At 41.4% G+C, this 25222-nt stretch overlaps 1 protein-coding gene across 1 annotated transcript in view; it reads right to left on the bottom strand.

Moving 5' to 3' along the window:
* Nucleotides 1–23672, bottom strand: part of st6galnac3 (ST6 (alpha-N-acetyl-neuraminyl-2,3-beta-galactosyl-1,3)-N-acetylgalactosaminide alpha-2,6-sialyltransferase 3) — a 55031-nt gene extending 31359 nt beyond the window's left edge. The window contains exons 1-2 of the mRNA XM_084007654.1: nt 23498–23672; nt 3537–3731 (exon numbers count right to left, since the gene is read on the bottom strand). Of these exons, the coding sequence (XP_083863780.1) occupies nt 3537–3731; nt 23498–23515 (213 nt within the window). The 5' untranslated portion in view covers nt 23516–23672. The remainder of the gene's footprint in view (nt 1–3536; nt 3732–23497) is intronic.
* Nucleotides 23673–25222: the final 1550 nt, after the last annotated feature.

Here is a 25222-nt window from a genome sequence, read left to right as displayed (position 1 = left end):
TGAATTGCTGAGGAAAACAGAGCTACCTGCTTTGCCTCTCATATGGGGATTCAGTGGTGGGTAAAGAAATTATCTCGGGGCTGGTCGCTCTCCGTTCACTGGCTGGTCGAGACACACATCAGCGCAGCCTTGAGCTGTCAGCGGCTCGTCCATCATCGCCCGCTGCCCTCAGCTCAGCTCATAACTCCATCACGCCTCTCAGCACACACAGATTGGCTGAACTCTGTGGGGACCGCTGGCTGGCTAACTGCACACGCGACACGTGGGTTTACGACTAAAGAACCCTACCGCTGTGGAGCCCCTGAGCAAGGCATTCAACACACGACCACTGCACCTCGGGAAGGTTGAGGTCGTACATTCATGGAAAAGAACCAATTAAGCCTATTTTTAAAAACAAAAACAGGCATCTGAGTAGTTTACAGTCACCAAAATAGAAACATTACATCACATTTACTCGCACTAATAAAGTATATCATCAAATGGCTAAAAACCCGACTGGAACCTCGTTATTTCCTTTATAGGACTGGAATCTAGCTCCCAACGAATCTCCGAACATCCTGTAAATCAATAAAATGTTAGGGCCTCTTCATCCTCTCAGCTGTGATTCATGCGTCAGTTTCATGTTTCATGACTGTGCTGTTTCAGTGTGCCATGCATTAACTGCACTTTTATAATCCCAATAACGTTGGCACTCTCTGATAAGTATAAAATCTACTCAAAGCCTGAGATTTTAATGCAGCTGTGTGTCAAAAATAAAGTGGGTTATTAAAAAAAAAAAGAAAAAAAAAAGTGGGCTTAATGTCGGGAACTCGGTCATCATTAAATTATAGCACTGGGGTGTGACCTTAACCTTGACGTTCATTAAAATGCTCTAAACACGATTAATTAATAAGCAATAATTATTACATTAACGTGCCAAGTCCCAGTGTAAGACGCCTCCATGGCACTTAAAAATTCATTGATTAGCCGCAGCCGACTGCATGGGGAAAAAGTGATTAATTCTAAAATGCTCCTCTCGGGACATGCCCATCATAAGTCAGAGCAGTGGTGGAATGCATCCCTTAAACTTAAATACTCAAATACAATGTTGAAGTACTTGTACATTACTTGAGTATTTTCATTTTATGCAACTTCAGACTTCTAATTCGTCACAGGGGCAAATATAATGTTTTTACTAATAAATATAATCAATAACTATGATGATCTATTATAATTACAGATTCATGTATAATTAATTATAATCCAATAATGTTATTCTGAAGTGGACTGTTATCTGAAGTATATTTTGTGTGTACTTTTACTGAATGACAGAATGAGTGAATGGGAAATGTTTTTTTTTTTTGGCCACTGTGTACATTTCAAATAGCCTGAATTAAAACAATAAAAAAAAACCCAGGACATGAAAATATTGAGTTTCTCTCTCCACCTGTGATAGACCAGGAGCACGAATGTTAAGTGCACTAGACAAATGTTTTTTATTTCTCCTGAAAAAGCAGAGCGGGAACAATTTATCACACCTGGAGGCACACTCAATCGAATGAGGGAAATAAGGCAAGCCGTTGCCGTGCTACCGGGGTTATGCATTATATATGCTTGCAAGAGGTTTATAACACCTGAAATGACACCGCACTGTGGACCATGTAAGATTGCCTTACCGTCCGGGAGAAATATGACTGCTTCTTAAGGTGTTGCCGTGTGCTTAATGGAGGCTGACGGCTCGCACAACAGGCTTTACACTCCGGACGTAATCGCTCCCGACACCTGGCACAAGAATATCACCTTGACCAGACCTTCACTATTCCTTTCCATCCTTTGTCAGAAACTTGGGGAAGCGCACAGAACACTTTTGACACGTTGTGGCCGATCACTGCCCCTTCTGATTTGCTATGGAGAACCTGTCGGGGGGGGAATTTCAACAGGACGAGGCCTAATTCTGCAGAAGCTGCCAGTCTTTCCTATGATTTGCATAAATCTGTATTGGGAGAGGACAGTGATTTAAGCGGGCTTGTCTGGAGGCAGGAGGAGGTGCAGACATAGAGATTGGTGTAAGGCGTGATTGCCTCTGGGCCCCGTGTTCGGTGGATGAAACTCTCCCGAGGCAGAGGGTGACGCTCCGCATTAATCTGCCAATATCAGCCCGCTGCATACAAGGCATCCACTTCTCATTAAGGACCAACGCATCAATCGCAACTCCAAATCTAAATGTATTGCGGGCCCAAACTGAAAGCACGATCCTCGTTCCCTATCAGACGGAAACGCTCATGCATCTCTGCGAGCAAAATATACGATTTCTCCCTGCGTGACTAGCAGACATCCGCCAGTACAATATCCATTTTTTTTTCCACCCGCTGCCTTCCCAAACAACAAAACACACAGCTTGGTTTTTACATTTTTGATGTGGTGGAAAATTAAGGCTTTGATAATTCAATTTCCATAAATTGTGCAGGGAATATACAGCACAGAGCAGTTTCAAGGCGGAAGAATAGGATTGCCCACATGGGTGCTTGGAATTACAAAGAAATAATGCAAAAAAAAACAAAATCATACACGTGATTTCAGATCCATCACAGAGAAGCTGATGGAACGATTGAAGAAAATCGGAAAAGGAGGAGCTGTACTGTTTCCATGAGTGCATTTTGAATCCACCTTTAATGTGGAGGTGAAGCTGTGAGATGGCAGGTTGATGTTTACAGAGGCTTATAGAATACGAATGCAACATAAAAAAAAACTTTGTTGACTGGTTAATTAAATTATGTTCAAAATACATTAAAGCCAAGCATTTATCCTAGATTTGTTATTTAATTGCCATTTCTAAAATGGCAAATCTAGAGATGCATCAATACTCATATACTGAGATTGGCTTCAGTTCCCCATAGGAAAGGGCTTTCTGACTGCAAGGTAAAGCAGTGAACATTTTCCAAATATAGCAAACACTTAAACTGATACAGATTTTTTTTATAGGTGGATAAAATATATTTCGCCGCTGCCCGTGTTCACAGCAGTACATTGCTTTGCTGTGGTACCAGTGCTCATGTCTGTTTCTTCACCAGCTGCCTCATTCACATCACATTTTTTTATGGATGAGTGGCCCAAATCCAAATGGGGCAATAGCATTGCCGGAGCCTCAGGAAACAGAACAAGAAAATATGGTCATTTCTACATTGAAAACGCTCTTCGCCCCAGATTGTAGTGTTTATTTTGTCAAACGGGCGCTCTTTTACTGCCACCCACCCCACTAATGAGTTTAGAGTCTACCGCTACAACCCATCTGAAAGTGTGGTACCACCAGAACACTGTGAAATATGACTACGGCCCTGAAAAACTCTCCTTTCGGATACAATGGTGTGTGTTAACACGAAACCCGTAGGAAACTTATATGAGGTGATTACACTACAGGAAGGTTAGTGCTCAGCCATCTCGCATAACTTAGACTAATAGAACCTCATAACAAGTCTAGATGGAAAATGTACATTGCTGTTTCCGGTTGTGGCTGCTGGTCAGTGGTTGTGTGTGTTTTGCCAACGTGTGGAACTCACCTCCTGTTTGGGGATGCTCACATAGCCCAGGTGAGGCTTAAAGGCCTTGTACGGCTGCTTGGAGAACATCCAGTGGCTGCTGAACGTCTGACCGAACACCGGCTGCAGGAGGAAGTAGGGCTTCTCCGAGTAGTTCACCACGACCACGAAGAGCGACACCGCCACGATCAGACTGGTGGCGATCAGCGACTTCCTCTGTGGAGGGAGAGAGAGGGGGAGAGAGAGAGAGAGAGAGAGAGAGAGAGAGAACTTATAATAATAATAATAATAATAATAATAATCAAATGTCTTTATTGTCAGGCAAACAGTAAAAAAAAAAACACATACATTGTGTTGCAGAAACAACAATAGAAAGGAAAATGATTCACGGATATTTTGTCTGCATACATTGTGCAAAAAATATGTTTATATAATAACACAATATACACATATACACAAATTGTACATGTAAAGGTTATGAGACAGATTTGTTTCTAAAGGTATCACATTATAAACATAACAGACTGCATAATACTGTGTTTTTGCTTCAAAATCAATGTCCATCTTTAATCTAAGCTGAAAGTATTACATTGTGTGTTTTCGATTGAACACATATAAATCAAAGTTACCGTTTCACTTTGTGATGTATCGAGTATAAAAACGTCTCTCTAAAGTGCGGGGTTTTTTTCTTCGATAGAAAAGCTGAGCTGGAACAATTTTTTTTTTTTTTTTTTCACTACTCTGAAATATCGCAACTACTGGGTGGATTATCATGAAATGCAGTTCCTCGGGGACTCCCACTGACACTTTGGTGCTCCTGTGACTTTTCATCTTGTGCCACCAGCAGGTTGTGAATGAAATAGCGTGACGACTAAACGACAGATTGCCATGAATATTTGTCACAGATATTCAAGGGTTACATTGGCGACCACTTCTTCAGTGAATCATCACAACATTTAAATGACAGATTGGCTCAAACGACACAGACATTCGTGGTCCCCAGCAGGATGCATAGTCTTATGACTTTTCATTTAGCGCCATCATCTGGTCAGACTTTTAAATGATTTGCTTTATGAGCAAATACCTGCACATCTAAGCAGATTTCCCATCAGCCTCAGGTGAACTTACTTTTCAGCATAGTGAAAGATGTTGGTGTTAGCATATAGCTCAAGGCACCACCAGTGTGTTAAATACTGCCTCGCAGTCACTAGCACGGCTGTCGATGGTAGACAGACAAATATTATAATCTACTCTTCTGTTTTAGCATCTCCACCAGCCGAGGCGTCATCGGTTCATACATTACAAAATGGCAAAAGGACGGTCTGGACGTAAGAGGTAGCTCGGCAGAAAAGAGCTGCGAGTGATGAATAATGGATGATGGAGGACGAGGAAAGGTCTCACAGAGGAGAAGCTATTGGCAGGCCGTCGCAGGAGAGATCAATGCACAGAAGAAAGAAAGAATCAGACAAAGATGAAAAAAAAAATCTGTGGTTTTTGGGTCAGAGTCAGACAACTGCCTTTACTTTTTTCCTCTCTCAAATTTCAACAACCTGCTGCTAATCTAGCAGACAACACCAGTGGGGGAAACTCCAGATTTTTTTCGTTTTGCAGATTCTTTGAAGTTATCTGATGGCGAGAAGATTGGATGTGGCGCGCTGTAATGGTGAAGAAGCCCCCCGACGGCCAAAGTGCCTGCATCACCACACGCTCTGATCTGCAACATCACACATCCCAAGGGAGGCGCTGGAGGCTCTGCCTCTCAGAGACAAGATCAAACATGTGAGGGGGGGGGGGCAGGTCACCATTTGCTGCCCTAGCATCCTACCAGTTGCGCGTGCGTTACATCATGCAATCATTTCATGGCATTACCGCCCATCTTTGATCACAAACAGAAGGGTTTCCACTTTGATCTTGTATGAAACTCCACAAAGAGTACAACGAAGAAGAGCTCGACACACTGTTGAGTATTTTACAGAACAGATCACTTTCCTAAAAGGACAGACTGCCTTTTCTGTGTCATCCCAAAAAGAGGGCGAAAAAATGTAATAGCTAGCCATCAGGACTCTATAATGGAGCATGAAACCAAACCATTATAAGGTAAGAGGGTTTTCAGGAGGGAGGGGGGGGTGACAACAGTCAGGCTGCTCAGTCCGCAGCTCTGCAACATCCATCTGTTCTCACGAGGATGGAAAATTTCCTTGTCTCCTTCAACCTCAATCTGGCCACAAATCACAGGGGAAATGATGTGTCAAACTCCGGAGGCGATTGGAAGGCTCGGCGTGGGCGTAGCGGGGCGCCGAACCTCCACCGGCTCGAGTGTGTGACTCGCGACTCTCTCTCTCTTCGCTCATCCATCAGGGCTGATCGGGAGTCGGCCTGTTGAGCCGTTTGACAGAGAAGCCAGAAAAGGCTCGACATTGAGAAAGGAGTACAGTAGGGGGGTTCGGGGAGCCCCGGCTTAAAAATGGGAACCATTAACAACAGCAGTGAGGCAGCAGAGCGGCTATAACATTTCAACATTACAGCTTTCGGTCAACGTTTAAAAAGACTTTGCTCGGAGGATATGACTCCATATGAGGCTTCAACGACCTTGTTTGCGACCATCAAAATCAGACAATGATGGCCATTCACCACAGTGCCACTTATGGTTGTTACCCGGGGAGGTTTCATTCAACGCAGCCACACTGAAAGCTCAGAGGGGGGGGGCTCTCTTTAAAGGTGCTAACACCCACTCCGAGGAGTTGTTGATCCGCAGACAGACTGCGTGGGAACATGGGGAGCTGGGACACACATTACACAAAGGAGGGGGAACTGGCAGAAGGTTATTGAGGGCCGCCGCACACCCGAAGCATCGATCGCAAAAATAGAGAAAGAGCAGGTGTTTGAATAAAACTAGCCCAGTAGCATTCACTCAAATAAAGCACTTAAACCTGATTTCTCAGGGGCAGTGTAAACAAGTTGCCAACACAACACGGACGCATCATCATCGTCTTTTAAGTTGATATGGGGAAGTTGTTAGCAATTTACTTATATACACATCCGGCAGGTACGGTGCAACAATGGCATTACATAGAAAGTCCAATATTCACTCTCTTTCAACTCGTTTTTTTTCTCTCGACCAACTCCTGAGGGAAATATCAGTCTCTTTAGATGCTAAATGCTCTACTTCAGAGGTCTTTACTACGTTCGCCAGCTAAGTGCTAACGGTGTCCGTCTTCCGTTTGCTGCCAGGTAGATAGCGTGTCATGGTTTCATCTGGGATTTTTCTCTGAAAACAATGCTGTGAGAGTGAATCAAAACACCCGACAAGCCGAACGATGAGTTGCAAATCACTATAATGGTAATTCTTTGCAGGTTCATCACTATGAGCTAATCATTACAGTGGTTTAAGTAACTTTTATTTAAGAAAAGTAGCCGGCTACTTCCTCCTCCACTGGTAATAATCAGCGCTAGAATGTGACTCCTCACTGTTCGGCATCATACTGGCAAAAATAAATATCCAATCAATCACAGCAGCATTCCCCGACTCAACATACGGTACGCTGAATAGGCAATGCATTTTTTTTGTGTGCAAAATTACAGAATAATAAACAAGAAGTGCCCCCTCCACTTGTGTGATGAATGAAACCTTGAATCACATCAGCTGTTAATTTCCCCCATACATATTGTGTAATCAAAATTTCACCTCCATCAGGCTCTAGCTGGGCATGAAGAGAATACAATTTCCAACTGAAGGCGAAGGCTCCCGCTCAGTAAGCAACAGGACCACGCCATCGCAGCGGGTATTGCAGTAATGAGAGGCTCAAAATGAAGAAAATGGCTCATGAAAAAACATATCTGGTAGCTATTTTCGAGTGAACAAACAACAGAAAATTACATTTGCAATGCAAAAACGCTACGTCCCTGGCACCTGATTCTTGCCTCCACGGTCCAACGAGCAGTTAAAATTCAATTTCAATTAAGACATCGGTGAAGAATATTTGCAGTCTTTCTCCTCCTCCCTTTTAAAGGCCGAGTGCTGTCCTCCAGGGGAACGTGCACAAACACAGAGCCACTCCTGAGAGTGAGTGTGGGGGGTCCAGACACATTACTTAATTCGTGTCATATTCTCAGCAAAGGTCTCGCTTCAAAAGTCATCCGAGTGCGAGATAACAAACTATTATTTTCCCGCAGGAGGAAGTCTCTCTTTGCTGCTGGAAACACAGTCACGCACAAGTTCCCCTCTAAATGTAAGCCACAGGAGCTCCGACTGCCGCAGGACCCACACAAGAGACTTAATACAATTTGCCAATGTCATTGCATATATATTAGGTTTGAGACTATATGATTAATTTTCTTCAGGAGCTGTTTACACAAGTATCTTGGATTAGCACTGATCAGAGTGGCACATGTTTTATTTTCTTTCTATTTCAGGAGAAGTACTGCACTCAAAATTTAAAGTACAGAAACATCATCAGTGAAATAATAATACTAAAAAAAATAATAAAAGTAATAGTTATGCCAGAACGGCCGTTGCACATTAGGCTGGCCTCTACACTGCTTGATTTTAAATCCAGTCCGAAAAACACATTTTTATTCCTTGGCTTTTAACTCTACGGGAGTTGTTTTGCTCTTACTTTGCTTTTATGGTTCTATGGTTTATTTCAGTGTGTTCTTAGTTTTTGGTCTTCGCTATATTTGATTGTAGAGCACTTCGACCAAATGTTGTTTTTAAAAGTGGTCTATGAATAAATTTGAATTGGATTAGATATGCTGCATATCATAGGATTATTATCATATGGTTGGTCGAGATGGGACTGAAGTGTTGGGCTGTTTTATCTCCATTTCCATCAATGACTTTCCTAAAAACCTTGTTTTTCAACCTATTCATTTAAATACATGTGTCGTAACAAGCTGATTTCAAGTGTTTCACAATTAGACTTTAAGGACTAAAATGACCAGAGGGCATTTTTGTTTCATGGAATATACTGGAAGCTCATAAAACACAAAACTCTACTTAACTATATACGTGTACATAACAGTAGTTAGATAATGATTTTAACTAATACAAAGAACAATGAATATGCACATCCAGATTGAGAGAAACAATCGCGTGGATAAAAGAACTGCAGCAGATTTCATCATTCATCTGGGAGCTTTGCAGTCTGCTGGTCCCTGCAGAGAGAGACCAGCAGAGGGGGCAGTCACCTCAGTTGTCATTGGCAGCCAGATGGGACCAGAGGAACCTCGGCTGCAGTCTCACTGCTTGAAAAAAAGGATCTGTGGAGCGTTTACTCTGCAAATACTAAGAATCGAGCTCATTCACTCCTTTGTAGAGATCATTTCCCAGGATGTTCTCAGTGATGATCTAGCTGATCTGACACACAGGGATTGCCGCATACACTAACATGTTCCTCTGTGAGCAATTTAAAAGACGTGCAGTCTATGGCTGCCTATAACACATCAAGGAAATCATCTCAAATGCTTAGAAATGATAACAAAGTTATCCAAAGTCATAGTCGAGTTTGCTAGAATTATTAACTGACACTGACTTATCAGTTAATCACACCACCAATTTACTAATAACATTAGCCAAAGGAGCGTCTTTATCAAGGATAATTCCTGTGAGCCACAAAAGTTAAACATTCAATCTTTCATCAGTTATTGTTCTGACACCAGATTCCCGTTCATTTCCAACTCTCTCAACACAGCCCTAAAGACATCATTGCTCAGAGTTAAATCTAGGCGGCAACCTCTGATTCTCAAAAGTGAAGTGAAAGCTAAAAATGCCTTAAAATTGCATTTACTCACCTGGCCAGCAGGGGGCGACTGCAAAAAGAAGTGTAATTGAATAATTGAAAACAGCAAGCTGTCGTTTAGTAAACTGTGGTCCGTTTGGAGCTCTGTTCGCTATCCCGCAGTCCAAATATGGTCACTTCCATTCAACGTTTACAAAAGTCCAAGATGGCCAAAATGCTCAATGCTCCAAAACTGTAGTCTACAAACCAATGGGTGACATCACCATGACGACATTCACTATGGTTGAATTAGTAACCTTAAACCTTTGCAGGCAAAACAAGCTGGCAAGCATGTCAACTTCAGCAAACATGTTAAATGTAACATTACTCGACTGTTAAAAACAAGTTGAAACAGCAGCATTATGTAATGTCTTCCACCCTGCATGGCCTACAGGTGTTTACAACTTCTCCACAACATAACCAAGAGCTGCCTATTCAAAATACCCTCGTCCATAAACTACTATTTGCACATAAATATGATCCAGAACATAACTTCTCCCTTTCAGATGACATTGTTATGCATTTTGAGGGGCTCTGGTAGATCAGCTAGAGGAAAATAGGAGAATGTTGATATAATTTTCCAGGACAATACAAGACTTTTTACTGGGCAGGGTATTATGAGTGTGCAGCAGAATAGTAGACACTTCCCCAAATGACCTCGCAAAGCTGCACAAGGTCAGGTCCTTGAAAAAGACCCAATTCTCTCCGATCCCAATCTCCCACTTAGGCCATGTCCACAAAGAAACAATTTTTGTGTGTAAACGCAGAAGGTAAAAACCTCACCATGCTTTCAATCTCGAGCAATGTGTTGAATTTCAGCTTGTCAAGTGTTTGTAATGTAAAATCTTCAATTGAAAAGTATCACCAGCTGTCAAATGATTCCAATGCAGTAAAAAGTACAATATTTGCAGAGAATAAAAGTATAAAGTGGCTGAAAGTGGAACGTAAACAACCTCAAGTACAGCACTTTGCATACTTAGACCAATGGGAGCTGGATACTCTGTATGTTTACTTAAAATCATTACATGCGCTGCAGATGTTTGGTTTCAGTACAAAAACAAAACATCCCTGCTGCCCTTGGTGTGTGCTACTTCCGTTGAATATAACCCTTATCAGTGGTGACATATGAAAAAGTAAATCCTTCAATCCGGGTCATATGAACACTAATCTGCTCTGTTGGCATGATACTGCTTCATTATATCACAGAACATCAGAGAATCTTAATCTGGCCCTCCCAAAAAAGAAAACCATTTGCTTTTATATGGAGACTCTGCGGGGGGCAACAATAAGGAAACACCAGTTTATCCACTGCTCTTTGTTTTCGCAGCGCTACAGACCTCAATACTGTAAAATCCCGCCTTAATCTGTAGATGTAAACGTGTGTGTGTGTGTGTGTGTGTGTGTGTGTGTGTGTGTGTGTGTGTGTGAACATGTGCATCTGCACTTGCGTGCGTGACTGGAATACAGTCAAAACCCATTTGACTAATGCATATCTGATATCAAATGGAAGCATAATCCCCCAAGTATAAAGGATTAAACACTCTACAATATTCATTTCCCCCATTCCGAATACGGAGAACTTTTGGGAACGAGTGGGGGGAAAAAATAAAATAATAAAGACGCCACCATATGTTCACAGAATCACTTGGCTGCGCGGGCTGTTGCTCGCTCACTTGAGAAAGTCAAAATGAAAGAGAAAAGTCCACTCTTTGAGAAGCTGAGCGGGATGAGACTACCTGTCAGAAACAAAGCATATTAAGATTTTATGTTTGACGGTGAGTTATCTCGCTGCCGAGATACGACCATCTGCTGTGTGGAGAGATTGACTTCACTGTCGATTTTCTATCGCGCAAACCCTTAAAACTGCCGTTTCTTTGTTTCATTTGATAATGAGTGAAGGATGAAATTCGCCAACCAACCAAAAGATGCAAAAACATTAGCTTGTTCAAGCTTCTCAAACGTGGTGATGTGCTGCTTTGTATCATGAATCATCATCATTAGCACACTGAATAGTTTGGGGGTCGGGACTCCAAGACATAACATTTGAAGATGTCACCGTGAGCTTGGGAAATTGGAACAATAATTTGTCAACGAGTTCGTACGCTGCAAAACGATTTTACAAAGTCAACGGGTTTCATCTCAGCAAAAGAGATTGTAAAACTTTAAATTAAGCAATTTTAACAATGTAAAAGCTCATTTACATTCAATGTGTTATTCTTTTCATGTGAATGTAACCATTTTTTAAAGAGTCATTTTTTTCCCCAATAAGGTTTTTTAATTATTGTCGTCCAGCTACTTTATGCATTGTTTTAACAAAAAAAAAGACAGAAAGTTTGGCATCGTAAGCATTCTGGTATCTCCGTTTAGGCTAACTAGCATTGACCAATCCCATCCAAGCTGGCTTTGGTTGCATACAGGTATACAGCCCCGTGAGGAAAGCAAAAGAGGCGGAAAGCATTGGCCGAAATGCAATCCTGGAACCCACGACGGTGATTTATTGGTTTTAAGTTAGATTGTAAATTGGCTGCATGTGAAATGATCCCCGTCGTACACGTCCTTTCTCAACTCTTGCATTTCAACTTGCCAACTGGAGTGTAAACAATGAGCAGAGCACGGAAAAGGAAGTCAAAAATCCGCTGGCTACAACACAACCCCAGAGCCCTCATAGTCGGATTGATAGCCGATGGGTTCTGCCATTGGGGACCAGCCTGGCTGTAAAGATGCAGTAGCTTTATGCATCAGACCATCTGCTCCACTCAACTTGTCTTTTATGAGTAAATTGAGACTAAATCTGTTAAAAAAAAAAAAAAAACATGTTCCCTCTCTCCTATAACATCAATAGCTTCTCTTATTGATGCCGACATTTAGAGAGAACGTCAAGCCAGAATGTCACGCGGCATTCAGCCAATCACAGAAAATGACTTCTGCCGCTCACTTATGACAAGAGCCATTTCAGCTTTATCCTGCTGTAATATCGGAGCTTTTAAGTAGCTGGCTCTTAAAGTCACAGATGGCCGGCGGGCAAAGGAGACTGCACTGCCGGCCAAGGACGAAGCTACTGTATGGTAATGGATCTGATGCCCGTCATCCGCCACAACCCGAGAGAAACCTTTCGAAGAAGCAAAAAAAAAAAATGGAATGCAACAGAAAGAAGATGCGACATACCCAATTCCGAGCGTTTTACAGCGGATCAGCTATTATTCTCCCTGTCTCTTTGTGTTTGAAGGACGAAGGCAGGGGAGGGTATGCGGCTGTTGAGAAAAAGCATCGACCAGAGAAAATCTATTTCAATTTGCCAAATGCCAGCACAGGATTACTGACATTTAGCAACTGATATTTCCCCAGAAACTCAATGGTATCCCTCCATAACTCCATAATAGAGCCTCATCTCATTGGTAGTGATTTCACACAGGAAGACTGCTCGCGCGGAGAAATTTGAGTGTATGCATTGTGTGTGTATACATATATACACATCACCGGTGCAAAACCACATTGACATCTGAGAATGCGAAGGGATTAGACAGACAGACAGATGCAGTATATCATCTGTAGGACGAGGGGAACAAACAGCGTTGCCAATTTTCTTCTCCACTGGACTAAACAGATGTCTGGCCTCTGCCGAGATATTCCTCAAGGTGTTATTTGTTAAAAGAAATGTGTCTGACAAGGAAAGTTCTCTCAGGACTGCTGGAGACTGAATGCAACGCTGCTCGCTGAATTTTCAAGTGGCTCAGTAATAAAAAAGGAATTTGTCCCGCTTGGTGTTCAGCCCAGATGAAGGAGATACCTTGAGGTTACAAATGCATTGTACCAACTGGAGAAGGTTATTGGCCTCTTCTTCAGCTACTTGGACTTTTGAGCAATGCTTTTACAACAAAAATGCTTTTCATTCGGGGAGAATAAAGTGGAAGAAGCAGAAGACGTAAAAGAAGAAATATATGAACATTTTATACAAAAGTTAAACCGATGAGTTGGTCAAGAGACAGACAAAAACAAGCTCAAATTCGTCATAGCTGTGTGCATTCAAGCAGTGCATGCAATCTCACAAAGACATGCACACACACGCAAAGATACTAGACCCATACTATTAACAACGCATCAATATTGTCTGATACTGAGTGGAATATGTTAGTGTAAAAATATACTTGTCAGGGATCTTTGGTGGACCACCATGTCACTGCCCACTTAATCATAATTTTTTCACCCTCTAGAGAAAAAGCACATTTAACAGTTTTTACTACTTCCCCTCACGTCGATGCTATTTTCATACTTGAATCATCATATTTTGTCAAGCAAAAGAGTCAAAAGTGTTCTGGTTCCAGCTTCTTAAATGTGAGGATATTCTGCTTTTTGTGTATTTCATGGCGTCAAAATCTACTGTTTTAAGCCCTGAACTTCTTGGGTCAATGACATACAGTCAACCGGTCAGGACGAAAGGGCTCTAAAAATAGAGCCTTAACACCCACCGAGCAATGATGTAAAGTTACACTTTAATATCTTTGGGGTGAAGACTGTTAAGACTGAATTTTGTTAAGCATTCTTAATGTTTCAGAAACTACATGATGTATGGGCTGTTTAAGAAAATGATCAGCAGACTAACGGATAATGAAAATAATTACACCTTATAGTGGACTAATGATTCATGATGACTCCCAATACATCAGTCTTGTCTAAATGTCTGTCAAGACAAGGTTACGTGGCAATCAGTGCCAAACATAAGAAGAGATGGATGGGGAGGAATTTGCTTTTATCGTCCTGAGCTGCTGAACAAGTAGGTTATGTTGGACCAGATAAAAGATGTGTTACTTTTAAGATATATGCATTTTTTTCAGTTTTTATCGAGGGAGAGACAATCTCAACTGAATCCTCTTTGTTCAAAGCAGACGAGATTTCTCAGATTTCCAAAAACGCTGAAAACAATTTGCCGGCGCTGCTTTTTTTTGTTTTCCATTAATCCTCTTTAGATTGTGACGCTTCTCTGAGAGCTTGAACAACGGCATTGTGAAATTTAAGTGGAGCAGCTGTTGCGCTCAATAATCAAACCAACCAGGTGAATCGAAGGCCACCGAGCAGCTCTGCTGCGTGTCGCGCGCAGGAGTGCATTCTGGGAAACAACAATGGAGTTTGCAGAGTCTGTTTTGTCAAAGCCTCTGTGGAGCTGCTGCACTGTGTCGGTAAAACTGATTTTTGAAAACACCTATGGATGTTTTCAAAAATAGGTGACTTTGTACATTTTTGAAGAGGTATCCATGCAAAAACACCGGAAAAATATGTGAGACACGAAAGAAACTAGAATGACAATCAATAAAGTTTGCTAAACTTAAACAGGATTACAGGTTAATTCATTCTAGTCTATTCTAACTAACCATAAATTCTTATATGACCCGCTTGGATTGAACACATTTCTCTGAAGATGAAGAAAATAACATAAACTCCAGTTTCCTGGGGGGTTCGGGAAGTAACCAGTGTTTTGTGAGTGCTTTTTTTTTTTTTTTTTTTACAAGCGGATATTAAAAAGCAAAACGTTTATTCATCAGGACACTTTGCCAGAAAATCAATACTTCTTAAAAAAAAAATAATGTGGAAAATTGCAGAGGCAGATCAGTGTTAAGTATGCTTGTTAATGCCTTGTGAAACTCAAGCCATACAAGTCTTATCTTTAAAAATGTAATAGTAGTTTTAAAAAAATGTAAAAAAAAATAATAATAATAATAAAAAAAAGTGTCTCGGACAGAGCCCCGAATAGCAACTCAGTTTGGAAAAAAAAAAAAGATTTTCAAGTAAAGATGGGCTAATATTTTATTGTTAAAAATATATATATTTTTTGTATATTAACTGGCTCCTGGCCTCCTGGGAATTTTTCCAGAGTGGCCACCGGGCAAAGCAAGTCGAGTATCCCCGACCTAAGACAAAAACAAACACAGTCGTCAAGGAGATCAATAAGAAAGCCACAAAAAAAAACAGGAAAAGACAGCAGCACAGGTTCCTCGCAAAACAAAAGCCCAGTGGGCAGATGCAACATTACTCAGAGTACACTGTGACATTTTGAACCGCTGCCCATTTCCATTTCTCATAACAACGGCAACAACAGAAAGTTCTACGGCACAGGCGAGCATAAAAGCAGATGGGGGGGGGGGGGCATTTACTTGCACTTTATTTAATGCCCTCACTTAACCACCGGGCTCTATTTGTGTCTGTCAACCTCTTTAGTTCACAGAGGCAATCAGCCTCCCGGTGCTGGCGCCCTGAGCACCACTGGGCTTCCGTTGGGATTAATAACAGTGGCACCGAGAACTTTTATTAGCTGGCTTGGTCAAGAGCCCTCAGGAAGGAGCCTATGCAATGACCGGAGCTGGCTTCCACTTCTATAGGAGAGAAAGACGCAGAAAAGGGAGAATCAAAGCAAGGATGTACATCAAGGACGTCTGATGTCGTCTGTTGTCGCAATAGGATGAAAATGAATCTGAACACGTCGGGGCAATGAATCAAGCTCATAATGCCGGTCTGGAGGGAGCAGGCGTGGCACAGTTGGACAACACTAATGCAATTACAGGGATTTTCTGCTTGCTCAGAGGCTCGGTTCAAGGGCGGAGCGCAGGAAGCTCAAGGCGAGCTGCACAAAATCCACCGTCACTCGGGGTAACAGCCACGCCTGATCTTGCCACCTCACTGTCTGGAAGGGAAAAAAGCTGTTGAGAAACCGCACACGGGATTACAGCAGCGAGGCTGTGAGGTCAAGGGTGCTCAGCACTTCTGGAGAGGTCCGGCTTGGAGCCAACTGAGCTGGACTGGTTTGTATTCGTGAAATAATTAATTTGTGAGCAACAGGATTTCATAAGGCGATGATATTAAACTGAAATTCCAAAGAAGGGATTTGCTTTCGCCTTCCCATGAGCAGTTTTAAAGATCAGGGTCAGGTACAGAACGATTAGCGCTGCATAACAAAGAAGGTTCAGACTTTTGCTTATGGACACTTCTGCAAGGCCAATACTTAAACCATAATCTTCCTACTCAGTCTGGTGCCTCATGCTGACCCTTTCGATTCTGTATTGGGGATGGCACAATATAGGATTTTATCACGCATCTGGATAAATCCGGAAATTCTATTATCGGGATAATCGTAAATATTTTGTCACGAAAATGCCACCAAGTGAAAAATGACTTGAAAAATACATTTTTAAAATGTATTCATCCTGTATTCATGCAGGGAGACCTTATGATTCATGCTCATCTTATTTAAGAGTGTTTGATTGTTTTTCACTTAAAAGGATGTTCAGTAAAGAAAGTAGTGTCCGTGACAATCAAAATATCTGTTTCTTAACAAAATGTTATATGATTCCAGTATGTTTTAGTGCCATTTTAAGAGTTTTTGTAGATGGTCAGGATAATATCATGAATTGCAATTGTTTGGGCCAGAATAATCATGATATGACATTTTCATATCACCACATGCCTATTCATGCACATCGAAGCCCAATCCAAGCCTACGGAGAGCATAACTCCTAATCAAACACGGCCTCTGCTGATCGGCCTCTACTGGGGCTTTGGCTCGCCTCTGTGCCACTGGGCAGTTAAGCCTTGCCAACAGCACAATGTGCAGGGACGGGACTTGCCAGATGTAATCCAGCAATGGTGCAACACGCTCAAATGAGTCCAACTGGCTGGGAGCTGTACGACTCGGTAACTACTTTGTGTCAGGAATTCACCTCGAATATAGGACATGAATGCTCCTAGAAGTTGACAAAACTGCCCAGAAATGTGTGATCAACAGCACCGGGGAAGAAAAAACACAGGAAAGGACCTAGAGGAAACCGTGCACCCACCTGTCATTTGACATAAATATGACCGTTTGTCACGTACATTGCACCATAAAACTTGAAAGCATCCTGCTGTGTGGAAAATGTTAAATTCTCCATCTCGCTCTGATATAAACAGGAATATTGCAGTGCAGTGGATTCTCTTTTAAGCAAATTGACAGTTATTTCGATTAGGGATCCGACCCTAATGGCTATTTCCATATAGTTATTCTTAATGCTCGCCACTGGAGCATTAAGAATAACTATATGGAAATAGCCAAAGTGCTCGCTGACGGTCTTGTTTACTAATGTAGGTCATCGAGAGGCTACACTATTCACTTGAGACTCTTTCCTAACCAGTTCCTCACAGCATGCAATTACCGGTTTCAGCTATTTTTATGTTTTATTGTGGTTAATCTTTGGGTTTTGGGGTCAGAGCTCTGGGACCTTCTCGCTTTTTAAAACTGTTTTATTGTCTAAATGATTCATCCATGAATAAGAAATATTATACGATTTAACTGTTGGGAGTTTTCAACAATGAACATATATCTAATTTTTTTATTGCACCAATGAGAGTTTTCTGTTTTCTTGCCACCTTCCGAACATATCTTGCCTTAGCGCAAACAAGACCCACACATCTCAGCACTAACAGCTTGTTCACATGAGACCACCTCACACGGACCAAGCACCAACACTTCATATATACACGATGTGAAGTCCATCCGGTATTTGTCATTTCCATGTAGCAGTCAGTTTGGCAAATCACCTCCTGGATCATGTTCAAACCCGACACTCCACAGTTCTTTAAGGGAACCATCAGGGCCGGACGGTGCCATCTGACTACCAGCAATCTGCCATCTTGGCGGCTCTCTCTGTCTCAGACTCACAGACCGGTATGTTGGCACTTTCTCCTCTTTAACTGGGAGTGGGAGATCACGGCTGACTGGAGAGGGAAGTGTTAAAGTCTTAATCCTAAAACGGTGTGTGACCCTTTAATCCCCAGAGAAGTGTGTGCGCTGCAGATGGATCAGACAGGTGTAGTTAAGAACAAACACTGTGGTCAGGTGATTATCCGAAAATGATCTTTCTTAAGACCACCAACATAAACACCGATACAAGAAACAGAAGCAGACGTACAGGTATTTTAAGCTGTTCGGATCCTCCAGAGAAATAGAAGTAATTTAGGAGCAGCTGGAGATGACTAATGGAATCTAAAGAAAAAGTGCACTGCCGATGAAAAAAACAAATTCCTCCTGAGTTATAGGATTTTCTCAGTAAAAACAAAACCTGCAAACTGGTGCTGAAAAATAAACTAAACAATTTGTCAATGGACATAAAAATTAGCCCCATCTCCTAGAAATGAAGGATTTGTATTAGTTAATAAACTTAACTAAAGATAGAGATGATTGCAATTAAGATGATTCATACCAAAAAAAGGCCAATATGTAGCAGGTAGCACTCAGAATGTTCTTTGTAGAACTCTGAGGAAATTGAACCTTCATTTGTTGTTTCTGCTTTTTGAATGAACTCAACATTGCAGCTAAAATGATCTATTCCTGAAAAAGTAACCTGTCTGGCTTAAAAAGATAAGTTAATTCAACAAGATGCTTAGTTGAGCCAATTTTTATTGTTATATTTGCACAGTTTGATATTCTAAATTGATTCAACAAGATGCTAGTTTGAACAGCTTTTATTTACATGTTTGTATAACTCAAGCTAACAATATCAAGCTTGTGGATTTAGGTTTGGAGAACTTACATAATATCTTGCTGGTCTTACGAGAACAACTTGGAAGTATTAAGTTGATGGGACTATCTTCTCAGCTTCACCTTTGTCACCCCAACTAATTATTCTAAGTTGAAGGAACTCAAATAGATTTGGCAACAACCAACGTTTCCTTGCTTCCTGAAGTCTCGGGGCCGAGAAATCCTGCCTGTTCTTTTTTTTTTTTTTCTGTTATTTTTTATGAAAACGCGGCATGTTCAACTGTGTTGATTACAATGTGTTTACACTTTCTCCTGACATCTGGTTGGAAAAATGGCAGATTAATAAATGCACTTTAATTATACTTGATGATTATATATACCTGATTAATTCTGTCTGTGTGTTTTAGGGTAATTCAAGTGTAAAACTTCAACCTTGACATTACAGCTTTACAGAGCTCTTTGTGAATGCATGTATAGTAATAATAGAGGTTATGGCCTGGAGGTTCTTTGTGAGTGAGATGCAATTTTATGCTGCCGACCGTGATTGCAACTACAGAGTGGAACTTAATTTGTAGGCTGCCTTATCACCTCTTTCATTAAACTCTTGGCATCTTTTCTTTGTATTTTTGGGAACAGAAAAAAAAAGCAGCAAAGAAAATGACCAGCGCTGGCACCAGGGTTCAAGCACCTTGAACTGGCAGAATGACATATGATTAAACCAGCCAGGATTAGAGACTACCTGACCAACATGACCAGCAGCACAGAGGGAGATCAAGTAAAGCCTTAAATCTTCCCAGATGTTGATAAGACTTCTGGTATGAGCGATGGCTCTGCTGGCCCAGTTCCTACGACCACGGACGCTGGATTAAATGCCATATCTGGAGCGAGGTTATCACCCTTGGTTACTACTGAGAGTGTGTGTGCATGTGTGCATGCAACAGATGTAGGTTACATTACCATGATAAAGAAGCCACACAATTAAATGGTACCCTGTACAGTCAATAGGAGTTCAAGAGAATGGACGGCGATAGCGACGACAAAGACTCTCTTTTAGGTTATTCAGGCAGAAAAAAGGTTCAGTCAAAACATTTGAATTTAAGGATGTATAAATTATAATGATACAACCGCTATTAGACGTGTTTTTCCATTATTTAAAAACGGTATCAACACATTTCTGAACATATTTGTAGAAACTGTGTCTAACCCGTTATTACTTCTAACCATGAAGTCGCACTATTTAAAGTGCTTTCATTTTTGCACTCTATTTTGGATGAGTTCATATTTTCTTTTAAACGTATACTGGCTTTTATTCCAATGTGGCATGTTGACACTTTCCACCAAATCGGAGATCTGAAAATTGCTAGCGTTGCTAGAGAACGTCATATTCCTGTCAAGCCTCCAAATGAATTCACTTAATCAGCATTTCAACACAGAGATTCCGCTGTAATCACACAAAGGAGAGCCCTCAATATGCCACGATCACACCGTTCATAAAAAACTTTGCTTTGCGGCGCAACTTACCAGAAAAGGGTTAGTATTATCATTATTGGATGGAGGAATCTATATCTCTAAAAGCTATTTGTGATTGATCTGTATGAGCTGTAGGATAAAGAATAAATGAGGTTTTCCTTAAGGTGTGCAGCCACATCTCTTAAAGAATAGAAGATCTCATATAAACGTCACATTGATAAAAAAGGCGAGAATGGCAAAAAGGATGGCCTGGATTTGATAACGCTTTGAATATAAACCGGGGCCTCATTCAACACCCAGTCGGTGCCCTGCCGCTTTCTCTGGAACTCTTTATCAGCCTGCCTTCTTCTGTAACACAGTCAGGCGGGACAAGGGGGACTCAGAGAAGTTCCATTCATCCCCAAAACTCTTAACTGGGACACTCACTGCATTCCCCGTAGCTGTTACAACACCTCTCCACAACACACAAACCACTGTGTGTTTGCCTGTGCATGCATTAATTAACTTGAAGTCTTCATTGTGTGCTCTCTGCCTGCGTGAACCCGCGTGTCACAAAAACTTGCCTGCGCTGGCCTTGTTCTGCCACGCGTAGTAAGAAGTAACATCTCCATCTTTTTACGCGAGACAGGATGGAGAAGCTCATCCTGAACTGTTATGATGGAGGACAGCGGGGCATCCGCAGCTTTCCCAGCTCGAGCGAAAGTTCTTCATGGATGAGCTCACTCAAATTAAAACAACAGCTAACAAAGAGGGAGCCCTGCATGGCGGAGCTCTCTCTGCAGGCCTCGCTCGCCAATTATAAACGGGAACAAAGTAGCCAACTGAGTCAAACAGCTGTGTCATCACACACACACGGGGATCCATTGGTGGCTTAAGAAACGCACCATGCACCTGAGCACAGTGGTGGAAAGTAACTAACTAGTTGTGCTACACTTTTTTTTTATATATATATATAAGTTTAATAGTAACTCTCTTTAGAAATTGTGTTGGTGGAAGTCTTCAAAACTTACCGGAAAATGCAACCTTTGACAAAAGTCACAAGGAGAAACTGAAACATTTTAAAGGCGTAAGCTGCCATAAGTACTGTGACCAAAAGGGCAACAGTTAACATTTTAACAATAAACTTCACAACTCTTTCTATATCGGACCTTTGGAAGTTAGCTCTCTCACTCTCCACCACAGAGACCGACATGCAGCATCATAGGGTCTGAATTTATGATGGTAATGAAAAATCATACCGCCAGGATTTCTAAATAATACCACAACATTGCCCGAGCCTAATCAAAAAGCAAAAGACTCACACTGAGCTGAAATCAAACCAAACCCTCAATTATGTTCTGTCTGTATGTTCTTAAAAACGAGAGAGTGCCTCTTCCAGCACTTTGCAGATATGATGCAGGTTCAGAATTGCCTTATAAGGACATTTGATGATTAAGTGTACAAATGGATAACACGGGCCAACCAACCCAAACATACAGGGAGCAATGGTGAGTGAGATCTATATTGAATTCAGTGCTCCATGGTATACAATAAGAGGAAAGGCATCGAGGACACGCATGCATAAACATCACCAGTCATAAAAGTTGTAGCAACACGTCTCCTCCATCAAAAGAAAAGCTCGTTTGTGAAGTAAAAACCAAGTCTCAGCTTCTTCACAAGTTGCTCAATGTGAGGCTTTAATGAGAGAATTGAGAATAAAAATGGACCATGAAAGCTTATCTGTAGTTTGTCAGAAGCACTTTCTTCCAGTAGCCTAATTAGCATTCTTACTGTGGGCAGTTCAGTCTGACTATATGTTGTACAGGATTTAATTATGTACCTAATAGCCACTAACTACATCCGACTGCTACAAGAAACAACAAAAAACTGGTGTTATTTCATTCAAGGTTACAGCTCACTGACTTCTGTCCACTTTTCCATTTATCACTCTGCAATTTGCAGCGTGTAATTACACGTTCCCCTTTTGTTGTAATGTGTTTTTTAAATATGAAACAACGGTGTCAAATCTAGTGTGAAATTATCTCCCGTCTCAGATGACAGAGTAAGTCTGAGCGTGTTTGTAAAGTGGCATGTTGTTGACAGGGACACGCTTCCTTCCGTGGGTGTCGGAGGATTGACGGGAACTAAAGTTTCTTTAAATAAATCAAAACTCATAACTTTGGTAAAATAAAAACAAAGGGGAAAGATGAAGTCTGACATCGGTCTGAGAAAAATATACACATTTATTGAGTCTCATCAGAATCACACTATGATTATAACCTTATTAAGCTATTTTCTCTTTCATTTCTTCTGTCCAAAAGTTTGATGAGTTTCTAAATGCACCACTGAACCACATTGCTTCAGACTTCTCTTTTATGCAAGTTTCTATATATTTGGCACATCATGATATTTCAACAACTGTGCCAACACAACCTAAGATGAAACGGTCAATTAACTGATAACAATTTTGATAAACGCCTCCTCATTTCAGGCATTTTATGAGCAAAAATGTCAAATACAGTTCCAACGTCTCATTTGTAGGAATTTGCTATTTGTCTGTAAGTTAAAGTAACCTGAATATCTCTGGGTTTTAAACTTGGTCTTCAGACACCTGTGGATGAATCACTGAAGTAAACAACTTTACAGCCACTGTAACTATTCAGTGCCTCAAATTACACAATATGAAACGTATTCTGACATATACGGTAAATTGAGACTTTAACTCAGTCATATATATAACTACGACGTCCACTTCTGTACTGATATTAACTGAGCTACACCCAAAGGAGACGCAGAGAATCCATGAGTAACTTTGTAAAAACTTTCTTCTCATCAGTAAAGGCAGCTGTTGATGTTGTAAACTCCTCCCGTCATGTGAACACCTGAACGTGTCATGAGGCGCCTTGTAAACACAGCACGGCTGCATGGCCTGCTTTCTTTGCACAAGCTACGACTCGCAAACATGTACTGAATGCAACAAATAAACAAACAAACAAACAAACAAACACTGGGCCTTCGGGTGCACGAGCGAAAATCACGAATCCAGCCCCCCCCCCCCCCAAAAAAAACAGGCGACCAGACAGAAAGCAGAGGGAGGTAAATTACCTGCAGCATCCCCGCTCACATTTCACCTCACATCTGCTAAAACGCACACTAACGTAGAGCCAACGGCGTCGGGAGCTCCTTTATTCTTGCTCTTTGCATCCCTTTTTTTATTTGTGTATGGAATGTATGGAAGAGTGAACCCCCCTTACCTTCCACATCCAGGCCATTCTTATTTCTACGCAGACAATGGTGGACCGCTTCTTTTCGTCAGCCCCGAAACGCCGTTTACCGCCTCCGTTTCCAAACGCATGGATTCACGTACGCGCCGCGGGATTGAGGGGTAGATGCGGTGCGGTTACATGCGGGTTTCGGCTCCATAGATATTGGAGTGTACCGTTATTCGTCTCCTCTCCAGGGTTTTTTTTCCCCCCATGGAGCTTGCTGGGACCTGGACCGACGCTGCGCTGCTACTGGCCGGCACAGACGCAAAGCCCCGCCCCCTCCCGCGTCACGTGACCACCGCTGATTTCCTGATTTCTGCTTTTCCCCCCCCAACATGCCAGTCTGAGGACAAGCTGCAGGTTTCAATACATTATATAATAATAATAGTTTGACATCTTTCATTCAAGAAATGCAACCAAAATGATAAGGGAAAATAAAAAAATACAACAGTCTGTTAAAAATAAGATGAAATAGAATACATAAAAACGATGGATATTATATCTATTATATTGAATTGAAGTTGGTAAATAAAACAAAGTGAATAATACCGACATTAATAATAATAAAATGAGTAGCCATTTGCAGGATACACATTTCCACCAGTGAACACTGAAGCAGCATCAAAAGGTTCTTTTCATTTCTACATCAGTGGTGGAGATTTGAAGACAAAAACTAGCAGTCTGTACCAAATGTGTTTGAAGTTTCCCAATAGAACACAGGGCAAAAGGAAAATGTGTGATTTGTGAAATTGGGCTATAATAAAAAAAGAGCTGCCAACATATAACAGTACATTAATGATATCATGGTGTTAACTTATTGGAACAAGTTTTTTTCTAGGTACAAGATCCATATGTTATTACAAATAATGGTCTAACTTTTTTTTTTTTTGGGGGGGGGGGCGAATCATGTCCCAAACAATAGTACTTCTACTGTTCTTCAAGATAAATATGCTGTAAAACAAGCTACAATGAGGTGGAAATCAAGTACAGTATTTGTGGGGATATATTACTTTGGGATAGATTTGTGAAAAACTAGTTCCCTGCAAATACAAAACAAGTAAGTCCAGGTCCGTGGCTGTCTATACAGTGATAACTGCTGCCGAGTTGGTCCCTCATTCCATTTGCCGCCGATCTGATATTTTTAGTGCAAAACACATTTTCTGATGCATCGGTTCTAAAAGGGCGGTCTAGGGACCAGCAGGGCTCCTGGCAAGCATAGCGTAAACAACCTGGCCCTTTACAAACATCACTGGTTAATTATCTCATAGAAAAACCAATGATTACCTGTATACTAATACGCAAGAGGCACAGACAGCAGCCAATAAAAAAGATCAATTTTCCCCGTGTTGCCCTTTCATGTAAATATGTATCTTTTCTTTCAGTCATGCTGATAAAAATGAGGGGGGGGGGACAAACAAAAGCAGTTGCATTCAGGCTTCTGTGTCAGTTGTGTTTTTTATCTGAGAATATGTATGTTATCTGTTCTGGTGGGGAGACAGCTTAGAGAGAGATAAACTTGGGCCTGCAAATAAATTATATGTTTTCATTGAGTGTTGGATTCACCCTGAATGCAAAAAGTGTTCTCTTGCATCTCACAAATATCCTTGAAAACAAATATTATGAAATCCCAGCAAACCGATTTGTGATTGTGCTTCTATTTTCACTTTTTGGTGATCCTGTTCAGGGTCACGGGAGGCCTCCTCAGGGGTCAAG

Source organism: Eutrigla gurnardus (assembly GCF_963514095.1).
Source record: "Eutrigla gurnardus genome assembly, chromosome: 4".
Taxonomy (NCBI): Eukaryota; Metazoa; Chordata; class Actinopteri; order Perciformes; family Triglidae; genus Eutrigla; species Eutrigla gurnardus.
This window is presented reverse-complemented; position numbering and strand designations above follow the sequence as displayed.